The sequence below is a fragment of the Daucus carota genome, chromosome 3 (assembly GCF_001625215.2).
Source record: "Daucus carota subsp. sativus chromosome 3, DH1 v3.0, whole genome shotgun sequence".
Classification (NCBI taxonomy): Eukaryota; Viridiplantae; Streptophyta; class Magnoliopsida; order Apiales; family Apiaceae; genus Daucus; species Daucus carota.
Window position 1 is genome coordinate 63122315 of NC_030383.2, and position 20618 is coordinate 63142932.

A 20618-nucleotide genomic window follows, 5' to 3' on the forward strand; every position below is an offset into this window, starting at 1 on the left:
GAATTTGTATGATAGCATGATCCATGATGAATATTTAAAGTTTCAGCTAGAATTTCACCAAGTAATTTATTTCTTGCTTAAGTCCCGGATTGACGAATTTTGCTGATCACATTTCTAATCGACCAATTCTGGTCGAATAAATTAAATGGCACACTTCCTGAGTTGGTGGTGGGGGCGTTCTTCTTGTGTTTCTTTCTTTTCATTATTGACATTGTTATCCAGGTCCTTGCTTCTGGGCTTTTGTAAAGCACCCATTTACTCCATTGTCATGATCATAGCTAGTCTTCCATATCCAAGATACGCGCATTATAGTGGATTTATCTTTATTAGTGATTTCTGTGGAAATGCATAATCTTTATAAGCTCCAATATTATAAAATAAACCTAACTTATTAGAGTTAACAGGGCATTTGTGTTGATAATTTGCGCAATGTTATGGGGATCGCTCCCAAGTCTTGGACGGACTCTTTCCAAGTCTTCTGAGGACCCATCTGCACACTAATTTGTCCGCCAACTAAAAATTTATATATATTTTTCCATAGAATATAAATAGTTGGGGGTACTAACAGAACCTCTAGTAAAATTAATTAATACCGTTATGATTTCGCAAACACAGCAGACAGCAGGCATAAGGCTTATAAATAGAAGTGTCGTATTTGGTTGATGGTCAAGTTGAGTGGAAATATGGCACACTTTGTAATGCCTTGTTATCCTCTTCTCTTTGTTTTCTTTCTCTCATTACTTCAATCCATTCTAACAACACAAGAGGGAGAAGCTCTTGTGAAATGGAAGAATAGCCTAGCCCCTTCTTCTTTTCTCGACTCTTGGTCACTCACCAATCTCGATAATCTTTGCAACTGGACTGGCATTACTTGTAACTCTGCAGGTTCAGTCTCTCTGATTAACCTCTGTGAGAAACAACTTGATGGAATGCTGTCTGAGTTTGGTTTCACTTCATTTCCAAATCTCAACAATCTCACCCTCGCAGTTAACAACTTCTCCGGTCCAATACCAGCAGCCATTGAGAATTTGACAGAGCTTCGGTATCTTGATTTGAGCAATAATTATCTAGATGGTCCCATTCCTTTCCAGGTTAGCCATCTTCAGAGGTTGCTCATCTTAAATCTGTCACGGAATGCATTGCAAGCTCTAAATTGGTCCAATTTCTCTCCCATGCCTTTTTTGCGCATCCTCAAGCTCAGTAGAAATCATCTTGCGTCGAAATTCCCAAATTTTATATCCAATTCTCATAGCCTGACTCACCTTGACCTTTCATATAACATGTTTACCGGTGATCTAGCATGTGAACCAATATTTGCCAACCTGCATAAGCTTGAAGTGCTTAGTCTCGTTGACAATTCTTTTGAGGGGCCATTTCCGCCAAATATATTCAAGCTTTCCAAATTAAAACGTCTTGCCCTGTCAGGTAACAAATTTTCAGGTCCAATTCCCAATGACATAAGGTTGCTTTGTGATCTTGAATCCCTATATTTAGGTAACAATTCCTTTGAAGGACCGCTTCCACCAAATATATTCAAGCTTTCAAAATTAAAAGATCTTGTTCTTTGGCGTAATAAGTTTTCAGGTTATATTCCCAATAGTATAAATTTGCTTTCGGCGCTTGAAGCCCTCGATCTTTATTCTAATTTTTTTGAGGGGCCGCTTCCACCAAATATATTCAAGCTCTCAAAACTAAGGATTCTTTCCCTTGGGAACAATAACTTTGCAGGTTCTGTCTCTAATAATATAGGTTTGCTTCCTGAGCTTGAAACCCTATATCTTGACTCTAATTTGTTTGAGGGGCCGCTTCCCCCACATATATTCAAGCTCTCTAAATTAAGATATCTAGACCTCTCAAACAATAGAAATTTATTTGAAATTAGAAGTATTCCTATTGGATTGGGACTCTTGACTAACCTCAACTATTTAGATCTACATTGCAGTAATCTCAGTGGCGATATTTCATCTGCCATTGGAAACCTGAAGCTACTAGTATTTCTTGATCTCAGTTTTAATCAATTGACCGGACCGCTTTCAAAGATCGTTTCTAATCTCACAAATCTTATATATCTTGATGTAAGTCATAATAGTCTTAGTGGAAATATTAGTGACTTGTGGAAATATTATCTGTCTGGGAACATTCCTAAGGAATATAACGATCATCCAACTTTGGAATACATCAATTTAAGTGGGAACCATTTTACAGGTATGTTTTCTCTATATATCTTTTCCTTTTGTCATATTAACTAAGCTTGTAATCTTTTTGTAGTTATACCAAAGTTTTAACAATCTTGACAGGTGAGCTTCCAACAACAATTTGCAATGTCACTTCCCTTTCAGTTCTTGATTTGTCAAATAATGGATTAAGTGGTGCACTTCCAAACTGTTTCGCGAATCTTGCTGATAGATTGCTTTACATTAATCTTGCTAATAATCAGTTTCGAGGAACAATACCAACTACTTTATCCAAAAGTTGTCAGCTGACATATCTAAACATGGATAATAATGAGTTTGAAGGATTGGTGCCCCCATCTTTGGCGAACTGTAAGCACTTGAAAATTCTTGATATTGGCAATAATAAAATAGGTGGTTCATTCCCGTCATGGCTTTATGTACTTGGAGAGCTAGAAGTCCTTGTCTTGCGATCAAATAAACTCTATGGTACAATAACTGGAAGGAGCATAGAAGATCCCTTCCCCAAGTTGCGGATTGTGGATCTGTCCGATAATCAATTCACAGGCCATTTGCCAATTCAATACTTTAAGAATATGAAATCAACTGATAATATGTATAATTATCTGAATTCCACAGGAGGAATATATTTCACTTATGAAGCAGCAGTCTCACTAACTGTGAAGGGAACAGAGTATGAAGTAGCAAATAACCTTCATATTTACACAGCTATTGATCTGTCGTGCAACAAATTTCAGGGTGAAATTCCAAAAGTTATTGGAGAGCTTAGATGGCTTGCATTGCTCAATTTATCGCATAATAGTCTGACAGGACATATCCCATCATTGCTGAGAAATATGAAAGAACTCCAATATTTAGATCTGTCCTCAAATCAACTGACAGGGGCTATTCCACCTCAGTTAACTGCATTGACATTTCTAGAGGTCTTGAACCTCTCAGGAAACCATCTTAGTGGAGGGATTCCTCAGAAAGGACAGTTCAGCACATTCAACAATGATTCTTATCTAGGAAACTCCGCTTTATGTGGATCACCTTTGACGAAGAAATGTGCAAACACAGCATCACCTCCAAAAGAAGTCGGAAATGGTGATGAAGAAGATGGTGGTGATGAATTGACATGGGAAGCAATCGTGATGGGATATGGATGTGGACTGATATGTGGCATCATCGGCATACATTGTTCTCAAACTAGGAAAGCCGTGGTGGTTTGTGAGATGTATCGAAGTACTGCAACTGAAGTTGATGAAAAGATATGCATGAAGAATGGTACTCTGGTCGATCAACACGAACTTGAAAGTTGTTGTCCTTGTGGACTAGCTGCCTAAGTATTTGGTATTATGTAATAATCCGTTTGGTCGGGACTCATAATCATGCATTTTTCTTGCTTCAGGAGTATTAATATATATTAACCTTGCTATCTAAAAGAATAAAATTGCAAATTAACCTTCTCAGAGAAATCTTGCTGATAAAATGCATTGCATTGATCTCGCTAATAATCAGTTCCGAGGACCAATACCAACAACCTTCTCAGACAGTTGCCAGTTAAGATATCTAAACATGTATGACAATCACTTAAAAGGACTATTGCCCCGATCTCTGTCAAACTGTAAGCACTTGAAAATTCTTGACATCGGGAACAACAAAATGGGCGGTACATTTCCTTCATGGCTATTTACTCTCGGAGAGCTGGAAGTCCTAGTCTTGCGATCAAATAGACTTTACGGTCCAGTAAGTGGAAGGAGCACATCACATCCATTCCCCAAGTTGCGGATTTTAGATCTCTCCAACAACCAATTCGCGGGCCATTTTCCAATTCAATACATTAAGAATATGAAACCAACTGCTGACAACGGGTATAGTTATCAAAATAGATCACAAGGACTAATTAATTACATCTATGAAGCATCTATCTCCTTAAATGTGAAAGGAACAGAGTATGAAGTGAAAAACATTCTTCATATCTACACAACCATTGATCTGTCGTGCAACAAATTTCAAGGAGAAGTTCCAAAGGTTACTGGAGAGCTTAAATGGCTTGCATTGCTCAATCTATCTCATAATAGTCCTACCGGACATATGTTCTGCATTATTATTATGCTTTCATCAATATTTTTAAACACTTCTCAATATGTATTTTCAAAGAATTCTCAAGCACTTGAACATTTGGACCGGTTCTTTCGAAGCCAAGATGCCCAGGTTATCATGGCCATGCACAAAAATGCCCAAAAATAAATAAATTAAGAGAGATTGCTCAGGGTCTCCCCAAGCCTTCCAGGACACATTCCAAGTCTTCGGAGGACCACTGCCTCGCCCTTTCAAAGATGTGATAGTAGCTCGAGAGTGATATAAATTATTTTCCCGACACTAAAATAAATAGGGTTTTGTTCCAGGACAATCGATTGTCATGGAGGTCTTCCATCATATCCGCAGATAGGAACTTTCCCTATCCGCGGAAAATTATAGCGGATACTTAAAAAAATGAAGTTTAATCTGGACCCTTGAAATAGAGATCCGACGGCCATGAAAGTGTGTGTTAACTTACTTGGCACTAAGATTGATAAAGACAGTATAATAATTTAATTGATGAAAAGTCAAAGTTTTCTAATAAATCCATAAAGAATATGATAATCAAAATAACGAAAATTATAATTGAAAAATCAAAATCATTAGTCATGTATTAGAATAGTGTTCACACACTTATATATCAAAATTTGTGGTCCCAAAAACTATAGCACAATATCCTAAATACACCACATTAAATACTAGTTCAAAAATATTCAATAAATAATTGATTTCATTCATAATTTTGTTATTTTAAAAACGAATAATTTGGTTGATGTTGACCTATATTTTAATATATAATTATATTATTTTTGTCTTATTTTATTTAACTAGAAACAATATTTTTATAATATTTATTACATTAATTATATTAATAGATATAATTTTATTAAAAAAATTGAATAAAATTAAGAGGAAAACTCTATGCCACTCCAAGTCTACAAGACTCATTTCAAGTCCACCGAGGACCACTACCTCAACCATTGAGAGATGTGAAAGTAGCTTGAGAGTGATATAAATTATTTTCCTGACAATAAAATTTAATATCTAATATAAATTAATTAAATTAGTTAATAATAAATCAAAATTAATCATAAATTATGATTATAATTAAATTATATAAATCAACTCCAAATGATACAAATAACACTAAACCTTGGTTACTTTGTTGGTAAATAAATATAATATAATAATCAAATTGATGAGAAATCAAAATCATCTAATAAATTCACAAAAAATATATGATCATTAGTATATTATATTAGTATCCACACACTTATATTTCAAAATCTATCCTCCAAACTTATCATCTCTGTAAACTAGCCACATAAAATAAAAAATTTCCACACTAAATAACAAAATATCTTTATCAAATTATTATTTATGAATTAAATATTCAAGTTATAATTCCAGCATGCAGCGTATAAATAGAAGTGTGCAGTATGATATCAGATTCATAACCCAGTTGAGGAGAAACATGGCACACTTTGTAAAGCCTTCTCACCTTCTTCTCTTTGTTTTCTTTCTCTCATCACTTGAATCCATTCTTGCAACAACACGAGAAGGAGAAGCTCTTGTGAAGTGGAAGAATAGCCTAGCCCCTTCTTCTTTTCTCGATTCTTGGTCCCTCACCAATCTCGAAAATCTTTGTAACTGGACTGGCATTACTTGTAACTCTGCAGGTTCAGTCTCTGAGATTAACCTCTGTGAGAAACAACTTGATGGAATGATGTCCGAGTTTGGTTTCACTTCATTTCCATATCTCAACAATCTCACCCTCGCATACAACTTCTTCTCAGGTCCAATACCATCAGCCATTGAGAATTTAACACAGCTTCAATTTCTTGATTTGAGCAATAATAATCTCGATGGTCCCATTCCGTTGCAGGTTAGCCATCTTCAGAGGTTGCTCGTCGTAAACCTGTCACAGAATGCATTGCAAGCTTCAAATTGGTCCAATTTCTCTCCCATGCCTTTTTTGCGCATTCTCAACCTCAGTAGCAATCATCTTGTATCGAAATTCCCAGAATTTATATCCAATTCTCATAGCTTGGCTATCCTTGACCTTGGATATAACAACTTTACAGGTGATCTTGTGCGTGAATTTACCAATCTACAAAATCTTGAAACCCTCTACCTTGATGATAATTCTTTTGAGGGGCCATTTCCGCCAGATATAGTCCAGCTTTCCAAATTAAAAGATCTCACCCTGTCGACTAACAAATTTTCAGGTTCAATTCCCGATGACATAAGGTTGCTTTGTGATCTTGAATTCCTATATTTAGGCAACAATTCTTTTGAAGGACCCCTTCCACCAAATATATTCAAACTTTCAAAATTAAAACATCTTGTTCTTTGGAGTAATAACTTTTCAGGTTCTGTTTCCAATGATATAGGTTTGCTTTCTGAGCTTGAAATTCTCAATCTTCATTCTAATTTTTTTGAGGGGCCACTTCCGCCAAATGTATTCAAGCTCTCCAAACTAAAGTTACTTTCCCTTCACGATAATAACTTTTCAGGTTTTGTTTCCAATGATATAGGTTTCCTTTCTGAGCTTGAACACCTACATCTTGGCCATAATTTTTTTGAGGGGCCACTTCCGTCAAATATATTCAAGCTCTCCAAATTAAGATATCTAGGCCTATCAAACAATAGAAATTTATTTGAAGGAAGTATTCCTATTGGACTGGGACTCTTGACTAACCTCAGGTTCTTAGATCTATATTCCAATAATCTCGGTGGCTATATTCCATCTGACATTGGAAACCTGAAGCTACTAGTTAATCTTGATCTCAGTTCTAATCAATTGACTGGACCGCTTCCGAAGATCGTTTCTAATCTCACAAATCTTATATCTCTTGATGTAAGTGATAATAGTCTTATAGGAAATATTCAGAGTGACTTGTGGAAATATAACGATCATCGAAATTTGGAAAACATCAATTTAAGTGGGAACCATTTTACAGGTATATCTTTTCCTTTAGTCATATGTAACTAAGCTAGTAATCTGATTATTGCAGTTTTACCAAAGTTTCAAAAATCTTGACAGGTGAGCTTCCAACAACCATTTGCAATGCCACTTCCCTTTCGGTTCTTGATTTGTCAAATAATGGATTAAGTGGTGCACTTCCAAACTGTTTCGGGAATCTTGCTGATGGATTGCATTACATTAATCTTGCTAATAATCAGTTTCGAGGAAAAATACCAACTACTTTCTCCAGGAGTTGTCAGCTGACATATCTAAACATGGATAATAATGAGTTTGAAGGATTGTTGCCCCCATCTTTGGCGAACTGTGAGCACTTGAAAATTCTTGATATTGGCAATAATAAAATAGGTGGTACATTTCCGTCATGGCTTTATGCACTTGGAGAGCTAGAAGTCCTTGTCTTGCAATCAAATAAACTCTATGGTACAATAAGTGGAAGAAGCATAAAAGATCCCTTCCCCAAGTTGCGGATTATGGATCTGTCCAACAATCAATTCACAGGCCATTTGCCAATTCAATACTTTAAGAATATGAAATCAACTGATAATTTGTATAGTTATCAGTATTCCTCGGTAGTATTATACTTCTCTTATGAAGCAGCAGTCTCATTAACTGTGAAGGGAACAGAGTATGAAGTAAGAAATAATCTTCATATTTACACAGCCATTGATCTGTCCTGCAACAAATTTCAGGGAGAAATTCCAAAGGTTACTGGAGAGCTTATATGGCTTGCATTGCTCAACTTATCTCATAATAGTCTAACAGGACATATCCCATCATTGCTGAGAAATATGAAAGAACTCCAATCTTTAGATTTGTCTTCAAATCAACTGACAGGGGCTATTCCACCTCAGCTAACTGCATTGACATTTCTAGAGGTCTTGAACCTCTCGAAAAACCATCTTAGTGGAGAGATTCCTCAGAAAGGACAGTTCAGCACATTCAACAATGATTCTTATCTAGGAAACTCCGCGTTATGTGGATCACCTTTGACGAAGAAATGTGTAAACACCGGATCACCTCCACAGGAAGTCGGAAATGCTGATGAAGATGATGCGGGTGATAAATTGATATGGGAAGCAATCGTGATGGGATATGGATGTGGACTGATATGTGGATTGTCATCTGCGTACATTGTTCTCAAACTAGGAAAGCCTTGGTGGTTTGTGAGATATATCGAAGTACTGCAACTGAAGTTGATGAAAAGATATGCATGAAGAATGGTACTGGTCGATCAAGACGAACTTGAAAGTTGTTGTCCTGGTAGACATTTCTGAACCAGTAGTGTACTAGCTACATAAGTATTTGGTATTATGTAATAATCTGTTTGGTCGGGACTCATAATGATTTCTCTTGCTTCAGGGGTATTAATATTAACCTTGCTATCTTCATCTGTGTTGATGCAAATGAAAAAGAATGGAAAAACAAAAAAATTGCATCAAACCTGTTGTACCAAGATCCATTAATCTGCTTTCATCTCTTACGCAACAATTTAACAGCACTTTCACACTGTTTGAAAGATTATCATAAATTCGAGTTTTCCTCGGCAGCACCAAATCCAAATATACAATCCGTCAATCCCACACATTCCAGTCTCAGCTTCAGCTCCCAGGCTAGCATTAATAACAGTTGGGGATTTGAGTGAACGTGCCTTGGTCCTGCCTTCAAATGTGTAACATTAACAGTTGGATATGTCGACAAAAAAATTGTTCCTCACACAGCGGAATAAATCCGACAGTTCTTTTCATCCAGCAATTTAAAGCTTAACAGACAGTCATTATTTCAGCAATATGTCTAGCAAATATGTAGGGCACTTGACACCATACTTCCAACACAAGTAGTAAAAGGAGAGACCATTGTTTCGAATGCTCGGAAATTTGAACTGGGTTTTTTCAGCGTGCCCCTGACTTTTGTACACAAACAGCTGAAGAAAAGCAGAAGTCGGATTCTGGAAAAAAGAAGCACTTATCTATGCTAATATATTAAAAATGTCATCTGTGTTTCTTATGTTTGTGCAACAACCTGACAGAAAGGGATGTAGGTGAAACCAGGGGCGTAAAATGAATCGGGACTAAAATCTACTAAAATGATAATTATGTACTATATTTGGTCTGTTTTAATATACATGTAAAAGGGGACGAAGTAGTTGGTTATAGTTGCGAATCCTATAAATGAATGCGCGATCAGGATGTGTCACTAAGCACCTCCAACGCCGGGTAAGGGTGAGTAGTCTACTTCTGCTTCCTCTGTTTTTTGTATTTGACGTTTTAAATTTTGGCACACAATTTTAAGTGTTTTGACCGTATAGTTGAAAATATTAATTTTAATTTTTTTTTGAATAAAAATATATAATCAAAATTTTAATTTAGAAAAAAGATCAATCAAAAATAATATTTTTTACTATTCGATCAACCCACTTAACAATAACAATTAAAAGACTTTAGTGACGTTATCTGACCAAGGGTCATGGAAACTTCGACATCGGAATCTTGCGAGGCTACTATTCTAAAGCACGCATAATCATTGTATCCATTTTCCTCTAACACTGACAAAAAATCTATTTGAACAAATGAAATACAAACAACTCAGTGGAATGCTAACTGAGTAAAGTTTCACTTCATTTCCAAATCTCAACAATTTCACCATCAAATATAATGACTTCTGCTGTCCAATACCACCAGCCTTTGAGAATTTGGCACAGCTTCAATTCCATACCAGGTTAGTCATCTTTGGAAATTACACGTCTTAGACCTGTCAAACATAAATTTCAATCTCCAAACTGGTCCGATTTATCTTCCATGCTCTTTGTTGAGAACCGGTCCATCTAAAACCTTAAGATGTCAGAGGAAACTCAAAATGGATCTTCTACTATATTTTAACATTTCTGAGTACATTCAATTATAAGGTCACTTGTGCATCGCTGTTCACACACTTAGACCCTGTTTGTGTGGGCTTTAAGTCCGGGCTCAAGCTATTTCGACTTCATCACTTCCAAGGACTTATACCAACAACCTTCTCAAAGAGTTGCCAGTTAAGATATCTAAACAAGTGTGACAATCAGTTAGAAGGACTATTGCCCCGATCTTTGTCAAACTGTAAGCACTTAAAAATTCTTGACATCGGGAACAATAAAATGGGCGGTACATTCCCTTCATGGCTATTTAATCTCGGAGAGCTAGAAGTCCAAGTCTTGCGATCAAATAGACTGTACGGTCCTGTAAGTGGAAGGAGCACATCACATCCATTCCCCAAGTTGCGGATTCTAGATCTCTCCAACAAACAATTCACGGGCTATTTGCCAATTCTAAACTTTAAGAATATGAAACCAGCTGCTGATGATAACGCGTATAGTTATAAAAATAAGTCACAAGGACTAATTAATTACATCTATGAAGCATCTATCTCCTTAAATGTGAAAGGAACAGAGTATGAAGTGAAGAACATTCTTCATATTTACACAGCCATTGATCTATCGTGCAAAAAATTTCACGGAGAAGTTCCAAAGAGAGCTTAAATGGCTTGCATTGCTCAATCTATCTCATAATAGTCTTGCCGGACATATGTTCTGAATTATTATTATGCTTTCATCAATATTTTCAAACATTTCTCAATATGTATTTTCAAAGAATTCTCAAGCCCTGGAACATTTGGACCGGTTCTTTCGAAGCTAAGATGCCCAGGTTATCATGGCCATGCACAAAAATGAATAAATTATTCCAAGTCTTCCATGACTCATTCCAAGTCTTCGGAGGAGACCCTGAGCACAAAGATGCTCAGGGTCTCCCCAAGCCTTCCAGGACTCATTCCAAGTCTTCGGAGCACGGCCTCGCCTCGCTCTTTCAAAGATGTGATAGTAGCTCGAGAGTGATATAAATTATTTTCCCGACACTAAAAATAAATAATCAGATCAAATTAATCAATAATAAATTAAAGATGAAATCCAAATTAATCTTAAATTTTGATAATATATAAAAATTATAATTATAAATTATATACCAAATCAGAATTGAATTAATTCCTTGGCACTAAAATTGATAAAGAAAGTATAATAATTTAAATTTAATTGATGAAAAGTCAAAGTCTTCTAATAAATCCATCGAAGAGCACTAATTCCATCTGCAGTGATTTGGAAGAACAGGTCTCTTGCCACTCCAATTCCTAAGAAAATTTAGCCCATAAATAGAAGTGTGCCTTGCGCTATGAGATGTACAATGTGACAGGAAACATGTTGCACTTCCCAAAGCCTAATTATCACCTCATTGTGCTAGTTTTCTTTCTCATATTGCTTTCATCTACCCTCACAACAGTATCTACGACAAGAGAAGGAGAAGCTCTGTTAAAATGGAAGAACAGTCTACCACCATCCTCTTCCCTAAATTCTTGGTCACCCGTCAATCTCAATAATTTGTGTAACTGGACTGGCATTATCTGTAACTCTGCAGGTTCAGTGTCAGAAATAAACCTTTCACTAAAACAACTTAGTGGAACGCTTGCCAATTTCAGTTTCACTTCATTTCCAAATCTTAATAGTCTTGACATTAGTGGCAACAACTTTACAGGTCCAATACTACCTGCCATTGAAAAGTTCACGCAGCTTCAGCATCTTGATTTTAGCTTTAACAAGCTCAATGGTATCATTCCAAACCAAATTTGGCATCTTCAGAGATTGCGCACCTTAGACCTGTCAGTTAATTACTTGGAAGCTTCAGACTGGTCTAGTTCTTTCTCCATGCCTTTTCTGACCAACCTCGACCTTAGTTTCAATAAAATTGGGGCAAGATTCCCAGGCGTTACATCCAATTCTTGTAACCTAACATGTCAATTGTTGCCTGAGTCATTAGTTAACAATCTGCATAATCTGGAAGTCCTTTCTCTTCATCACAATTCTCTCGACGGGCCATTTCCACCAAGCATATTCAAGCTTTCCAAATTAAGATATCTCTCCCTATCAAGTAATCATTTTTCAGGTTCTATTCCGGATGATAAGGGATGCTTGGTGATCTTGAATCCCTTTATCTGGGTCACAATTCTTTTGAGGGGCCCTTCCCACCAAATATTTTCGGTTTTTCCAAATTAATAAATCTGTCTTTATCAGGGAATAGCTTTTCAGGTTCTGTTCCAGATGATATAAGGATGCTTAGTGATCTTGAATACCTTGATCTTAGTCGGAATTTTTTTGAGGGGCCTTTTCCACAAAAAATATTCAAGCTTTCCAAATTAAAAGTTCTTGACCTATCAAGAAACAATTTTTCAGGTTCTATTTCAGATGATATACGGATGCTTCATAGTCTTGAGTTGCTCCATCTTGAGTACAACTCTTTTCAGGGACCCTTTCCACCAAATATATTGAAGCTTCCGAATTTAAGAGTACTTGACCTAGCAGACAATGACTTTTCAGGTTCTATTCCCAGTGATATAAACATGCTTCATGATCTGAAAATACTTTCATTGTTTTCTAATTCATTTGAAGGAACTATTCCTTCTTCTATAAGTCTACTCAAGGAGCTACGATACCTTCACCTCGGGTCTAATCATCTCAATTCCACTATTCCTTCTGAGCTGGGGCTCTTGGCAAACCTTGACCGATTATATCTTGATTCCAATAATCTTACTGGCAATATCCCTCATATCTGAACATGTACAACAATTACTTTGACGGAGTGTTGCCTCAATCTTTTGCCAACTGCAAGCAGTTAAAAGTTCTTGATATAGGAAACAACAAAATAAGTGGTACATTTCCCTCATGGCTATTTACTCTTGCAGAGCTAGAACTCCTTGTCTTGCGGTCCAATAGACTTTATGGTACAGTAAGTTTAAGAAGCACAACAGATCCCTTTCCCAAGTTGCGCATCATGGATCTCTCAAACAATGACTTCACAGGCTATTTGCCAATTCAATATTTCAAAAATATGAAGCCGGTTGATAAGGGGTATGATTATCACAATTTCACAGCACCATTTTATTACTACTATCAAGCATCTATCTCGTTAACTGTGAAAGGGACCGAGTACCAAGTGAGTAAAATTCTTCATATTTACACAGCCGTTGATCTGTCATGCAATAAATTTCAAGGAGAAGTCCCAAAGGTCATTGGAGAACTTAAAGGGCTGGCATTGCTCAATTTATCTCATAATAGTCTTACTGGACCTATCCCATCACAGCTCGGAAATATGAAAGCACTCCAATCTCTGGATTTGTCTTCAAATCAATTCACAGGGGCTATCCCATACCCGTTAATTGGTTTGACATTTCTAGAGGTCCTGAACCTCTCATATAACCATCTCACCGGAGAAATTCCCCAAAAAGGACAACTGAGCACGTTCAGTAATGATTCTTACCTAGGTAATCTTGCCTTGTGTGGATCTCCTTTAACAGAGAAATGTGCACACGAAGAGTCACCACCACAAGAAGTCGGATATGATGAAGATGGTGCAGATAATAAATTCCAATGGAAAGTAGTCCTAATGGGATATGTTATTGGATTAGTATGTGGATTGTCTTCAGGGTACATTTTTCTCACAACTGGAAAGCCTTGGTGGTTTTTGAGATACATCGAACAACTGCATAGCAAAAGTTGATCAGAAGATTCACGTAGAGTACTGTTTGATTAAGATGAGCAAGTTGAAAAGAATGTTTACTAGACCAGTGGTATGTCGGGAACATTAATGTGTGGTGTCATATAATATTTGAAATGCTAATGTCAGTGCTAGTTCTAGTTCGGGTCTGATACTGATTTACTCGTCTCAGAGATACATATTTGTGTTCAATGTTAATACAAAACGGAAAAAACATACTACACATTAAATCAACTTTGTATCAAGTCGAGTTTTGGAGATGCCATGATCAAAAGAAAAACACGGTGAATGATATTTATTAAGAACACGACTTGAACTATAAGTGCATGAAAATCGTCTTTCAAAGTATGGCAGGGGTGTGAATCGTGCACACCATGGATAGTCACTTGAAAGCTAACCATTCTGAGGTTCGTGGAAGCTGATTTCATACTCTTGAAAGCTATCTTTAGGACGTCGAAACTTTAATTTGTGTTGCATAACATTTCATTATGCAAGACAGATGGTTTCAGGGAAACTATACTGGAGAGCAAGTACCAAACAGTAAGGTATACTTTGGATGATGAAATTCCTCCCTGATTTTTACATCATTTCTAGTTTTAAACGTGACAGAACATTCGGGCGAATGTTCTGGTCAATTTTTTCATGGTTGGGCCAAAAGAATTATAGTACAAATGGGTGAGAAAGTTACATTTTAGAGATCGCTTCTCATTATTTATAATGACGATCAATTTTATTTGATTACTTTTAATTTTATCTTTTATACTTATTAAAAACACAGAAGATCGTGTAAACAAAATTAATACAAAACGTACTTATTCATAGGAAATGATTTACCTCACTTAACTGCGCTTAATTATTTGAAAGGAAAGAATACAACACAAAATTAAATATATAAAGATCTGTTATTTGTTATTTGGAAATGAGGAATTTTTTTAACATAATCATTGATAACATATTTTTCCAACTTATTTATATCTGCCAGAATTAAATAAAATACGCCTCAATAGGTTATCATTCTTAATGTCAAATTGCAAAAATATATATATTTTTATTTATGTCATATTCTTAGAAAAAAATTAATAACAAGATAATAATCCCTAGCTTTAAAGGGAGGAAAACAAGTGTAAAATAAATAAAGTAATTTAACTTTCACTTATATTATTAAGATAAAAGTAAGCGGAAATAAATATAAATTCAACATATTTAACTTACCCTTCAGAATCCATAAGTTTGGAACAAGTAGATTGAGCACAAGACGAAGGCCACACATGCGCATCATCTGATGCAGCTATGGTGCCTTTACAGTTGCTCATACATATAGTGAAACAATAAGGATCAACTCCTCCATTGTGCGTACACATTTTCATACAAGCTATAAAGCATGGTGATAGAGTCTTTGCAATCTCATCATGACCAGCACATCCGATCATGATAAACTCTAGCAGGATCATCCAAGTAATAATTTTCTTAATGATATTAATTATCATTGTGAATAGTTGTATTGAGTTATGCATGTGTGTGTATATATATGCAATGGATTTTGTGGTTGAGAATATCTGTTAGATTTTGTATATCCATAACAATTATTAAAATTTGAACAATAATATCTATTATTGGTTGTGATCGACTATTGTAGTAGTCCAAAAAATCTATATTACATTTAAAAAGATTATACATGAAATACAAAAGCTTTTTATTAGGACTGTTGTTAAAAATTGCTATGTTGTACGAAAAAATGCTGATAAAAAATGTGTTACAGAAAAAATGCTGATAAAAAATGTGTTACAGAAAAAATGCTGATAAAAAAAATGTTGTAGAAATCAGATATGACAGCTTCCCACAAAAGCTAAAAAAACAGTTTTTTTCCATAATAATATGGGAGGAGAAAAACTGTTTGTAGAATTATTGAACAATTTTTCACATATTTTTCGATAAAAAGCTGTTGTTATTGTCTTCAGTAATGCCAAACAGTGCCGAAATCATTTTGAAATCATTTTGCAGGTAGTTAATCTCACTTCCATATAATATAGTACTCCTATATATTATCGAAAAAACATGAAATGATGCAAAGCTCATACTATTGACAACAGGTAAACTCCTTGCAATACTTTGAGCTGCAAAATCCATCAAATTTTTTGATTTATCAACGTAACTGTTTGACAGAGTACTTCCAAGCTAAGCATCAAAAGTCACTACCTTACGAAATATATCTCACCCTACCTTCTCTGCTTATAAGCTGTTTTGAGTACTTTTACCAAGCATATTTTCCATTAAGCGTGAAAGGCACAGAATAATTAAGGATCACCTATCCCATCAGTGCCGGGGAATATGGAACCATCTCATCAATTAACTAGTTTAACATTTCTCGCGGTCTTGAACCTCTCAGAAAACCATCTTATACTAATGTGCCGACTTCCTTTGACGAAGAAATGGTGATGCTGATGCTAATGATAATGAACTTAACTGGGGAGTGATCCTTATGGGATACGGATGTGGATTGATATGCGGATTTTCTTTGGGGTTTATGTTTTGTGGTTTGTGAGATACATTGAAGTACTGCAGCTGGAGTTGATCATTATAAAGAACATAGGCAAGTTAATCGCTTATTGAAATTAGTAATTGTCAAAAGTAAAATGTTGAAATTACTTTTTTCGATTGAAATCATCGAAAAAAAGTCTCTGTCGAAATTGATCTGCCAAAATTATGTTTAATATCTACGGCCAGGATTATCTGTCGAATATATTTCCCGACAATTTTAAAAGACAAATTTTTCGCCTCTCAGCTGTGAGCGGGAACAGATATCTTCGACAGAATTCCATTGAAATTAGCTAATTTCAACATAAATTTTCTATCGAAATTACTTGAGTTCTTTGTAGCTTGTTTTCACAAATACGCTGATAGCCTTTGGGGACGGGTAAATTGTTTTCACAAAGCCCTGGTGGTATGTGAGATGCTTCGAAGGACTGCAACTGAAGTCGATAAGAACATGCAGAAAGAAAACCGATCCATCTTGATGAACTTGAAAAATGTTGTCATATGGTGATATATACTCCCCTGGCCCCAGTCTCTTGAAAAAAACTTGGCTGATTTTTTTTTTTTCAGTATCTATCCCTAATAATTGCAGCAAATTAAAAAATATAGTTATATCTTTTTAGCAATGGTGCAATCTGGAAAGCTTTCTCATCATCTTCTTCTTTTCTTTATCTCATTACTCTCATCTAACTTGACGATCCTATCTGCAACATTTCGCCAAGGAGAAGCTCGTGTGGAATGGAAGAACAGCCTATCCCCGAATTCGTTTCTTGGTTCACTAATTAATCTCACTTATCTTTGAAATTAAGTGGACTGGCATTGTATGCAACTCTGCAGGTTCAGTCAGTCAGATTAATCTTCAAGAACTCACAGGAACACTTGCTAACCTCGGTTTCTTTTCGTTTTCAAATCTCACCAATCTCAACATTACACATAACAACTTCACTGGTCCAATACCACCCGAGATTGGAAATTTAACAGATGTTCAGTACCTCGACTTTAGCTATAATAATCTCAATGGTACCATTCCATACCAGGTCAGCCATCTTCAGAGGTCGGTCGTCTTCGGCCTCTAATTTAATCACTTGAAAGCTCTAAGCTTGTCCAATTTTTCCCCCATGCCTATACTGGTTGGTCGCGGTCTTGGTGGTAATAAGCTGGCGTCAATTTTTCCAGAATTCATATCTAATTGCTATAACATGATTAACCTTGATCTTTCATTTAACATGTTAACTGGTAATCCCTTCAACAACTTGCGAATCTTGGATCTCTCGGACAATGAATTCACTGGTTACTTGCCAATCCAATATTTTAATAATATGAAACCAGTTGATACTGTGATTGATTATTACAACCTCTGTTCTAAAAGTCGGTGATTAATCACGATTAATTAATCACTGATTAATCTATGTTCCGTAGCTCGCCAAACTGATTAAATATCCGATTATTCTAATTAATCCCCGATTAATCACCGATCAATGTAATTAATCTCCAATTAATCTTTATTCCGAAACTTCACCGATTAAACTCGATTCCCACTTTTTACAACACTGATTACAACATAACAGGGAATCATGATTATCAAGCATCTGTCTTGTTAACATTGAAACAAAGAGAGCATGAAGTGAAAGGAATCCTTTATATTTACGATGTCAACAGCCCTACTGTCAAAATTCCTTTCAAGTCGGGGCTTTTTACGATTATTTGGTAATTCAGTGTTGAACTCCGCTCAACTTATAATTAGATAATCGAACTCAAAAATCTTGCAATCAACAAATAAATTATTGAAAACTTGCAATTGAATAATGGCCGTCAAGTCACTTAACAATACTAACCGAAAACGAACGTGACGGGCTGATGTGTTTAAAAAAATGCATGATGACTATATACGTGATGTTTACGACCCTGACTAATATATCCAACAAATAATACATTCAACCTGATCTAATAATGTAATACATCTACTTAAATATATTTTCATGCCAAATATTTATAGATTTGTTTTTACAAAAATGATTAGAGACTTTTGCATATATAAAAATTGAGAATTATTGCTTGACTAGACAAAAATAGGTGAGTTGTGATTATAATAAATATTTATTTCTACGATGTAGTTTTTATTAGTTATATATAAAAAAAATCTTGCTATATTTTGATACTAGTGCAATGATTACTTCAATTTATTTTTTATACGAGTTAGTAAGATATATGACTAACTCATCTTGCACTCGTATTAATTGTCTTATATAATATTAATAACAAAAATATGAGGCGGTGCTTAGTCAGATGATTTTAGTTGTTAAAATATTTTTTTGTTATTTATAGATAGTGAAACTTGTCTCATATTTTATCTATTTTGTTTCGTTTCTTGAGATTTCCAAATATTTATTAGGACATTGTACCATGGTGTATTTCAAGATATTATTGTTATTTAGATAATTAGTCATATTCAATGAATTTTGAGGACAAAATTTAAATAAGAGGAGAACAATGTCATATCTCACGTATTAGCAGTTTTAATTATTTTATATTTTTATTTTAAAGATAAGATAAAGTTTATTTATTTAATTGTTTTTATCTTAAAAGCGATTTTGAGTTGTTTGAGTTAGATATATACTCCTACTGTGGTTCAACTAGTTTTGCCGTAAGTGAATAATTTCCGGTCAATATTTTGAAATTTGTTGTTATCTTCTAATTAAGATAATTAAGGGGTTAAATAGCTTTTGAAAAATGTGAAAAAAATCAAAAAAATTGGGAAACCAAAAGTGGCAAGCTTTTTTTTTTTTGTTCTTTTTAAATTTTCTAAAATCTGGGGAAAAAAGAACTTGCCACCTAATTTTTTCCAAATTTTTTCAAATTCTTTTCAGATTTTTGAATTTTTTCCCCAATTTTTCCTCACTTTTTTCTGATTTTTTTTGAATTTATTAAGATTTTTTTTGTTTTTTCTGCTTATTCTGAATTTTTTAAGATTTATTCGCATTTTTTTCATATTTTTAAAAAATATTTTTGAATTTTCCGTTAAGTAATTAATGGAACTGACGGAGAGTGATGCTTTTGAAAGTTTTTAATTACTTGATAATGCGTTTGAAAATTTTTTCAACAACATGACCCAGTTGCAAGTTTCCGGCGAGGTTAGTGATGAATTAGTTATTTAACTCTTAATAAAAATCTATCTAAACAATATTATAAATATAATGTTATGGGTTCGATGAGTCGTGTAAAACATGGAAGAAGTTTAGGTGGGGTAAAAAGAGCCTAGCTGTGTGATTTCCATTCTGTTATACGTGATATACTGTAGTTGATCATCTCCTTTGTCCGCTTCATCCTGTGCAACCTTAACCTTTAAGGAAAAACTTATGAGATTCTCTACTGCATCTAAATTCTTGTGTGAAGAATGTGAAGAAAAATGTTAGTCTCAGATTATTTTTCCTAAAATGCTTGCATGTTACATTTTATATGTATGTCCTGACTTTAAGTATAATTTAGCATTTTTATTTAGTATTGTGTAAAAATAATATATTTTATTCAGTCTTATTAAAAATATAATCATGTTATACTGTAAAAGTATTTGTGAATTTCTTTGTTACATATGTGTTTAAATTATTTTATTTATATATGTTTTACAATTTTTTACAAATATATAAGTTGAGTATTGCATAGGAATATAATTACACGTTAGCAAATATGATTATGTGTAAACTGTTCTGCGTGCATGTATATTGCTGCTAAGTTTTAAACTTCTTACTAACCGGAATAATTTTGACAGATGTGTGGAACTTGATTAATTTAGTTGCACTATAAGAGAAAGCGTTTTTGTCAATAAAAATTGTTAAGGAAATTAGTCCGTTGGTAGTTCTCAACGGATTTGTAACAATTTGACTGGTCAATGTTCTGTCAACCAATTAGTAATGAAATACCCACACTTATTTACCAACGAGATGTTCTATTAGGAAATATAGCCACACAATGGAATAGTAACAAAAGACCAAGGAATGAGCAACATACTAGCAACGAAAGTATCTGTTATTAAATATTCCCTTGATAAATACTAGACTTTTTAGCACTTTGGTGCAGTGGCGGAGCCAGCCATAAACTTTAATGGGGGCCAAAAATAACTTTTTAAGACATCATAAAAGATGATAGTTTATAATCAAGCATCTCCCATTATATTTTGAAGTATACTTTTAATAAGATTAATAGTTTGAAAAACTCTTTCAACATTGTCTGTTGCAACATCAAAATTAACTTACATTAGTTATATGAATTCAA

At 34.7% G+C, this 20618-nt stretch overlaps 5 protein-coding genes across 5 annotated transcripts; all 5 read left to right on the top strand.

Annotated features, from left to right (window-relative positions):
- The first annotated feature begins 685 nt into the window (after positions 1–685).
- LOC108212947 (MDIS1-interacting receptor like kinase 2-like) lies at positions 686–2833 on the top strand. Its single transcript, XM_064090248.1, has one exon. The coding sequence runs from the start codon at positions 699–701 to the stop codon at positions 2247–2249; it is 1551 nt and encodes a 516-aa protein (XP_063946318.1). The 5' UTR covers positions 686–698; the 3' UTR covers positions 2250–2833.
- LOC108212948 (receptor-like protein 9DC3) lies at positions 2495–3517 on the top strand. The gene has a single exon (XM_017384661.1). The coding sequence runs from the start codon at positions 2495–2497 to the stop codon at positions 3515–3517; it is 1023 nt and encodes a 340-aa protein (XP_017240150.1).
- A 2118-nt stretch (positions 3518–5635) lies between these two features.
- Positions 5636–8619, top strand: LOC108213950 (receptor-like protein 9DC3). Its single transcript, XM_017385729.2, has 2 exons — positions 5636–7219; positions 7303–8619. The coding sequence occupies exons 1-2, from the start codon at positions 5668–5670 to the stop codon at positions 8457–8459; spliced, it is 2709 nt and encodes a 902-aa protein (XP_017241218.2). The 5' UTR covers positions 5636–5667; the 3' UTR covers positions 8460–8619.
- A 2827-nt stretch (positions 8620–11446) lies between these two features.
- Positions 11447–12876, top strand: LOC108212949 (probable leucine-rich repeat receptor-like protein kinase At1g35710). Its single transcript, XM_017384662.2, has 2 exons — positions 11447–12209; positions 12338–12876. The coding sequence occupies exons 1-2, from the start codon at positions 11447–11449 to the stop codon at positions 12874–12876; spliced, it is 1302 nt and encodes a 433-aa protein (XP_017240151.1).
- A 2-nt stretch (positions 12877–12878) lies between these two features.
- Positions 12879–13820, top strand: LOC108212950 (receptor-like protein 9DC3). Its single transcript, XM_017384663.2, has one exon. It carries the CDS (start codon positions 12879–12881, stop codon positions 13818–13820), a length of 942 nt encoding a protein of 313 aa, XP_017240152.1.
- The last annotated feature ends 6798 nt before the right edge of the window (positions 13821–20618 follow it).

What these genes read in the sequence shown, in the direction of transcription:
- LOC108212950 (XM_017384663.2), top strand. Translation starts at nt 12,879, where the DNA reads ATGTACAACAATTACTTTGACGGAGTGTTGCCTCAATCTTTTGCCAAC.
- LOC108212948 (XM_017384661.1), top strand. Translation starts at nt 2,495, where the DNA reads ATGGATAATAATGAGTTTGAAGGATTGGTGCCCCCATCTTTGGCGAAC.
- LOC108212949 (XM_017384662.2), top strand. Translation starts at nt 11,447, where the DNA reads ATGTACAATGTGACAGGAAACATGTTGCACTTCCCAAAGCCTAATTAT. An exon ending in ATCAAGTAATCATTTTTCAG is followed by an intron (nt 12,210 to 12,337) that starts GTTCTATTCCGG and finishes TGTCTTTATCAG; the next exon opens with GGAATAGCTTTTCAGGTTCT.
- LOC108213950 (XM_017385729.2), top strand. Translation starts at nt 5,668, where the DNA reads ATGCAGCGTATAAATAGAAGTGTGCAGTATGATATCAGATTCATAACC. An exon ending in AAGTGGGAACCATTTTACAG is followed by an intron (nt 7,220 to 7,302) that starts GTATATCTTTTC and finishes AAATCTTGACAG; the next exon opens with GTGAGCTTCCAACAACCATT.
- LOC108212947 (XM_064090248.1), top strand. Translation starts at nt 699, where the DNA reads ATGCCTTGTTATCCTCTTCTCTTTGTTTTCTTTCTCTCATTACTTCAA.